The sequence below is a fragment of the Peromyscus maniculatus genome, chromosome 7, assembly GCF_049852395.1.
Source record: "Peromyscus maniculatus bairdii isolate BWxNUB_F1_BW_parent chromosome 7, HU_Pman_BW_mat_3.1, whole genome shotgun sequence".
Taxonomy (NCBI): Eukaryota; Metazoa; Chordata; class Mammalia; order Rodentia; family Cricetidae; genus Peromyscus; species Peromyscus maniculatus.
Genome location: NC_134858.1, coordinates 35,244,711 through 35,251,498, shown reverse-complemented (window position 1 = coordinate 35,251,498; position 6,788 = coordinate 35,244,711). Strand labels below are relative to the sequence as shown.

Genomic DNA, 6,788 nt, shown 5'->3' with positions numbered 1-6,788 from the left:
TAACCCAATGTATCAAACAAGAAAACCTACGGTCAGCTTATGAGACTCAAAGGCCTTCTGGGTTCACATGATAGTAAGTTTCTGCAGGAGCCATTGATGGCTTTTAACTGGCTGTTGTAAGAATCAAGAACACTTCCTTTGGGTTCCTGTCATTTCAGATGCTGTGGGATGGAGGGACTGCTTTTCAAAAGATCAAAGCCAGTGTTTCACTCATGCTCTCACTCCATTCACCCCAGTGCCAACAGAGAATAAATACAGGAAAAGCCATTCTTGAAAATGTATTTACTTCATAGTGTTTCTTTTTCCTTGGGTCTCAAGACATCACTTCTTCCCTGTGTCTACTCATTGCTGACAATAGTAATTGACTTATTTTTCTTTACCCACATGAAAACAGATTAACTTTTTAAAAACTTTCATTTAATAACAACATTTCTCCCTTCCCTTTTCTCCCTCCAAACCCCCTCATATGCCCCCCCCAACTCCCCTTCAAATTCATGACCCTTTTTTCACTAATTGTTATTATATGCCTATGTATACATATAGATTCCTAAATATAACCTGTTCCATAGTGTAGTGCTTGCTACCTGTACGTATGTTTTCAGTGCTGACCATTTGACACTGGACACCAACTAGTGTGCTCTTCCTCAGGGAAGGCCATCTCTTCCTCTGTGGCCGATAGTTTTTTCTTCAGGGTTGAGGCTTCATGGACTTTTCTCCATCCACTTTGATGTGTTCATTGGTGTCACCCTTGTTCAGCTCACGTTTGGGCAATCATGGTGGGGAGACTTATACAGGTAGCTTCTGATATTTCTAGTAGATACAATCTCATGGCAAACTCCCTGATCCTCTGGCTCTTACAATCTCTCGCCTCCTCTTCCGCAATGTTCCCTGAGCCTTGGGTGGGAATGTTTTATAGATGTATCCATTAGGACTGAGCTCCACAAGTCTGCATTTTCATTAGTTGTGGCTTTCTGTAGTCGTCTCCATCTTTGGCAAAAGGGAAAATTTCTTGAAGGGGGCAAAGAGTACCCTTGTCTGTGGGTATAAGGACAAATGTTTACATATGTTCTTAGGGATTATGCTGGTTTTGTAAATTAGTGGTTATAAAGTCTCCTCTAATAACAATGACTTCTCTAGCACTGAGTAGTTAACTAGGTTTCCAATATGAGGCTTGGTCCACCTCTTGTTGAGCAGGCCTTAAACCCAGTTATATAGTTGCTGTTTACCACCAAGGTATGCATGCTACCACTGCATCCTTAAGGTTATCTGCCATGCTGGTCATTGATAGGGTTCATAGACATCATAATTCGGTAGGACTGTTGGCTGCCTCCCTCATTTAGAAGATTTGATGGTATCTTCTGGTACCATGAAAGCTAATCTTCATGGAAGAGTCATTCAGGTCAGTTCCAGATCAGAGTTCTCTGGGCCCCGATATGGGCCATCTAAGTGCATGATGTCTTCAGCAATAGGTACTTATCTTCCACTTTCATGGGAGCACCAAGGGCCACAGCAACAGCTATATGTTTTGGGAGTCTATTGAACATCTATGGCTAACAACTCAAAAGAGGGCTTCTCATGTCTGGTATTGAGGTTTTTGTTAGGTGGTCCTTGGCTTTTGGAGATAGCACCATCAATACAAATGAGAAAAGTTCATTAAAACTATATATGTATATTTATACACGGAATCAGATGTATTATAGGGGGTTGATAAATAGTTAATAGTACTTTTAATCCCTTGTTTTTTTTTTAATTTTAGACAGGGTCTTACTGTGTAGCCTATGATAGTCTCCCACTCCAAATCCTCCCACATCAGCCTGTAAACATGGATTATATGCACATTCCATGTTTAGTTGTCCTTCATTACTGGCTTTTCCCTAATATCCCAAGAGTCCCCGACATGTGCCCAGATACACATTGCCCTATAAAAGGTAGGGTTTAGCTATGCCAAGAGGACTAATTAGCATAGGCTCAAATCCAATAAATGAGGTAATACGCATTAGGCACCTCATAGCACATACAACATATATAATGCTTTCATGCTCAGTAAACATCGAGTTTCATCATTATCATAATCTAGACATAATCCAGGTATCCACATTTTCTCCATTCTTCAGTGATTTTTCCTCCGTAGTATAGTTGATGAAAATGTAGTTTGCCTTATCTCTCGTCTATCAGCCCCACACTGTAAATGCTTCTCCTTGCTGCTCTAAGCTACCACCATGACATCTTGCTTGTGGCTCTACCTGGAACACTTGGGCTGCCTTCTTTTCATCATCCTGGTGGAGCTGTATGTGCATCAACAAAGGAGCAACAGGAAGCCTCACTCCCCTTCACTACTTTATCTATCACACTAGCACACACCAAGCATCTCCCCAGTTTTTTAGAAGAGTTGGAGGCATAGAGGCAAAATGAACGATATAGATGTCATCTTTCATATGACTTTCCTGGTGTCCCAAGTAAAAGCACCAGACAGTGCTTCACAGAGGTTTTGCTCAAAAACACCACAAATTCTGCATCCTTCTTAAATAATGCCTATCTTTCCACAAAAGGAGCTTGGACTTCTCCATCTCAATACAGGCCAATATGACTTGATATTCACCTTCCTCTGTATAGCCAAGATAGTATGAGGGTATATTTCTCAAGATATGAGCTATTCAATATAGAATAGTCAAATATTTAGCATAGTGGTACAGAATGGTCCTTGGCACTCAAATGAATATCCAGCCTAGCCTCCCTAAGAGATAGAAAAGTATTATAAGATTCCACCTTCTTCCTGGTTCTATAATGGTTATAACACACACACACACACACACACACACACACACACACACACACACACACACACACTTTCTCAGAGATGGTAAAATCTAAATCAACCTTGAAAAATAAAGGAGGACCAGACATACTAATGTATAACCCTAAGTTCAAGCTGATCTTGAACTTACCTTCTTTCTGTCTTAGCAAGGAGAAAGACAGCTGAGGCAGAAGGGAGACTGAAGCAAAAAGATGAAGAGTTCAAAGTCAGCCTAGGTTCCCTATCAAGTCCAAGGCCAGTCAGGCTACAAACAAAGATACTACCTCAAAAAACTAAATAAATAAAAGTAAAAATTCTTCTAAAAGTTGTAAAGCTCCATGATGTTCTCATCTTCTGCAGGGGAGGACAGGAACAGCATGTTACATCATCATGCAAATGCATAGAAGTTCTATGTTCTTCCTCTTACTCTCAGCCCTAAAGCACAGGAGATTTACCAATTACAAATAACTCACTCTGATTACCATCCCAAAGACCAGGAGTTTGAAATAGGTACTTGATAATTGATTCATCCTTATAAATCAGGGCATATAAATTTCTTTGGTGAGGACTTTTTCTTGTGTATATATACATGTATATGAAAGGTAAGATTTATACCTTTCTTTGCCAAGAAGCCTCTTAAAAGAATGAGAAGATTGTTACCTATGACATCAAGACTCTAACTCTGGTCTTTGGTAAGACAATGGCATAAAGCTTGATAAAATTGTTCCTGGACCTCATACACCCTGTGCCCTTTCTTCCAGCTAGAAATTTTCTTCCTGGGCAAATCAAAGAAAAAAATTTAAATAAGTACATCAGGCTAATTCTCTCTTGGGTCTAATATTGTATCCAATAAATAATAACACGTAGTAGATGCAAAGTTATGGCAAAGAGATACCAAGTGATATAATCCTCAAAAAGGCATCCAATTTTTAAAAGTAAAAAGAAAACCTTATTTATGGAAAATAGTACTTGAACATACTTAGTAGGATTTAATTGCCAGTGATACCACCAGACCCATCAGAAGAGCAATCTCTTCAAGGTTTTATCTAGGGCAAGTTTAACATCTTTATTCCTCAAACTATAGATCAATGGGTTCAGCATGGGAACCACATTGGTATAAAATACTGAAGCAAATCTTCCCTCTTCCATTGACCCAGGGATAGAATTTGTTAAATAGGTAAACGCCCCTGACCCAAAAAACAGAGCAACAGCAACTACATGGGAGCCACATGTGCCAAAGGCTTTGGATCTGCCCTCAGCAGAAGGAATCCTAAGAATGTTGGAGAGAATCAAAGCATAAGAGATAAAGATGCTGATACTAGATACTGTGATGACCACCCCAACAACAATAAAAAACACAAGCTCATTGGCATAAGTGCTGGTGCAGGAGAGCTGTAGAAGGGGGAGAACCTCACAGAGATAGTGGTGGATTGTGTTGGAATCGCAGAAATTAAGTCTCAGCATGCTTCCAGTGTGGGCCATGGCCCCAGCAAACCCTATCACATATGAACCAAGTATCAGCAGAACACAGACCTTGGGAGACATGGTAACTGTGTACAGCAGAGGGTTGCAGATGGCCACATAGCGATCATAGGCCATTGACACCAACACATAGCACTCAGAATTGACAAAGAAACAGAAGAAAAACAGTTGAATCATGCATCCCATGTAGGAGATAATGTTTTCTGAGACAAAATCATTCAACATTTTTGGGGTGAACACACAGGAATAACAGAAATCTATAAAGGACAAGTTGAAGAGGAAAAAGTACATTGGGGTATGAAGACTAGAATTCAACCCAATTAAGATGATCAAGCCCAAATTGCCTACCACAGTGAGCACATAGATAACCAAGAAGAAAAGAAAGAGGAGCGGCTGGAGAGCTGGTTGGTCTGAAAATCCCACAAGGATAAATTCAGTCACAGAGTTGTTTCTCAGAGTCATTCTCTTCTGACACGTTGCCTGGGGAAGTGGAATAAAGCACACAGAAGATGACCGGCATAGGCATGCACAGTGGAAGAAAGCTCTAGAGGGTAAGTCAATGTGGGTACAACATGCCTTTTCTTTGGCCTCTCCTCCCTCATCTACACTTCTCTTAATCTTAAGTCATTAATAGTGTGACTGAAAGTAGTTCATTTCCCCTGGGCTGATTAAAAATTCAAGCTGTTCTGTTTTCATGGGCAACAAGGATTCTGTTCTTGCTTAATAGATGAGGAAGCAGATAAACTTCAGCTGACTACCCGTGGACTCTCAAAAAGATAACTCAAGATCCAAAACTACAACCCAGGTCTACTGCCTTAGGCTTTGTTAAATGTAGACCTAAAGAACCTATGCTCTGCACCTCTCTCTCTCTCTCTCTCTCTCTCTCTCTCTCTCTCTCTCTCTCTCTCTCTCTCTCTCTCTCTCTCCCCTCCCATATACAAAGTTCCTGCCTACAGAGAAAACCAAGCCCACGGTCTTCCCTACTGCCTCTGTATATACTGCCTTCCACCTTCAAGCCCCTTTACTCACCTTGCCTCAGAGTCAGTGCCGAGTGCAGCAGAGTGATCAATGCTTTCTAGAGCCCTTGTGGATATGTTTAGAACAAAACCACCAGGAAAGACAGAATTTAGAACTCTCCTTTCCTTCTCCTTGGTTCTTCTCAGTGAAGAGCTTTATGCAAAAGCTTTTTCCACTATCGAGAATCTGACAGCCATGAATTTTTACTCTTCCTATTCTCCTGATGCTTAGAAACTCAGCTTTGTCTGACCCTTGTTCTCTGAAGTGCTCAAGGAATGGACCACAGTTCAGCTGGATTGTCCCAGTTGCTCTCCATCAACCTCAAGAAAACAAGTGACCCTTTTTACAAGAACCAAAAGCTGGCATAGTGCAGGAAGTTGCACAGCTTGGTGATCTTGGGGACCTGACTAGACATATTCCCCTGGGAATTGCTCTAAACTCAGTCTCTATAGGGATGAAACTACTGCCTTTGTTTACAAGCTGTGTTATGTATTTATGGATCATCTTGGGGAGCTGAAATTCTACCCAAACTTCCCCTGTACTCTAGGGATGTTATATTATTATTTGCCAAGTTTAGGGGCTCATTTTCTTCTCCTTCATTCTTGGAGCCTAAAATTGTCTTTAAGGAAAAATGACACCAAACTTATTTTCTACCATTTCCTGTTTCTTCTGGGGGCTTTGAGAGGAAAACAAAGAGAACAATTCATATAAAAGGTTCCTCGGTCCATGAGTTTCTTACAGCTGTGAGGCACCACCATAAATGGCACCTATGCTACTACAAAAAGCCCCACACAGGCCTTGAGCATATGAGAGGAGATTACAATATCACAGCACACATGAGGGAAGTACTCATATTTGTATGGGATGGGAGGTTCTTCAGGCTTTTATCCTACTCTTATTTAGAGGATAAAGCTGCCTTTTACACATCTGCATTTGTAAGTTTCCACTAAAGCTACCTAAAATAATCCCAGTTTTCCTGAGGTGGCCCTAAAAGACACCACTTAACCTTGTATAGTTATTAATAGCATGTCCTTTTACTCCTAAATGTACTTCAATGTGGAGTACAGATCTTATGTTTGCACTACTAAAAAGAACACAAGCAAGTATTCAGGCCCTCTGACCCTATGGTCTTGCAGATTGACTAAGTTTTGTCTACTTTTTATCAATCCTCTGTCTGCCAGCTTTATCCTTCAAAGCCCTCCTTAACTGAGCTTACCCTTCCTATACATTTATTATCACTTTGCCTTCAAACATAGGAAGGACTTAAACTACAAGCTGCTTCTGATTTACTGAAGCCAGGAACTTTAAGCAGGAAGCTAGAAACCCAAGCTACCTACCTAAAATAGACTAGGAAAGAGAACTAGCTAAGTGTAGAGAAATTGCATTGGAACCTAGAACAAGAGAATAAATTAGTTGGCATTGTTTAATTGCAAAAAGAACACTTGCCACTGCTAGGTGCAGGCTCGGGAAGTATGTAGGTTGACCTCAACTCATG

The 6,788-nt window shown here is 40.7% G+C and overlaps 1 protein-coding gene across 1 annotated transcript; it reads right to left on the bottom strand.

Moving 5' to 3' along the window:
* Positions 1–566: 566 nt before the first annotated feature.
* Positions 567–5,610, bottom strand: LOC102922983 (olfactory receptor 8B4). Its single transcript, XM_076575559.1, has 2 exons — positions 5,306–5,610; positions 567–4,756 (listed from the first exon to the last, which is right to left on the bottom strand). The coding sequence occupies exon 2, from the start codon at positions 4,736–4,738 to the stop codon at positions 3,812–3,814; it is 927 nt and encodes a 308-aa protein (XP_076431674.1). The 5' UTR covers positions 4,739–4,756; positions 5,306–5,610; the 3' UTR covers positions 567–3,811.
* Between the last annotated feature and the right edge of the window lie 1,178 nt (positions 5,611–6,788).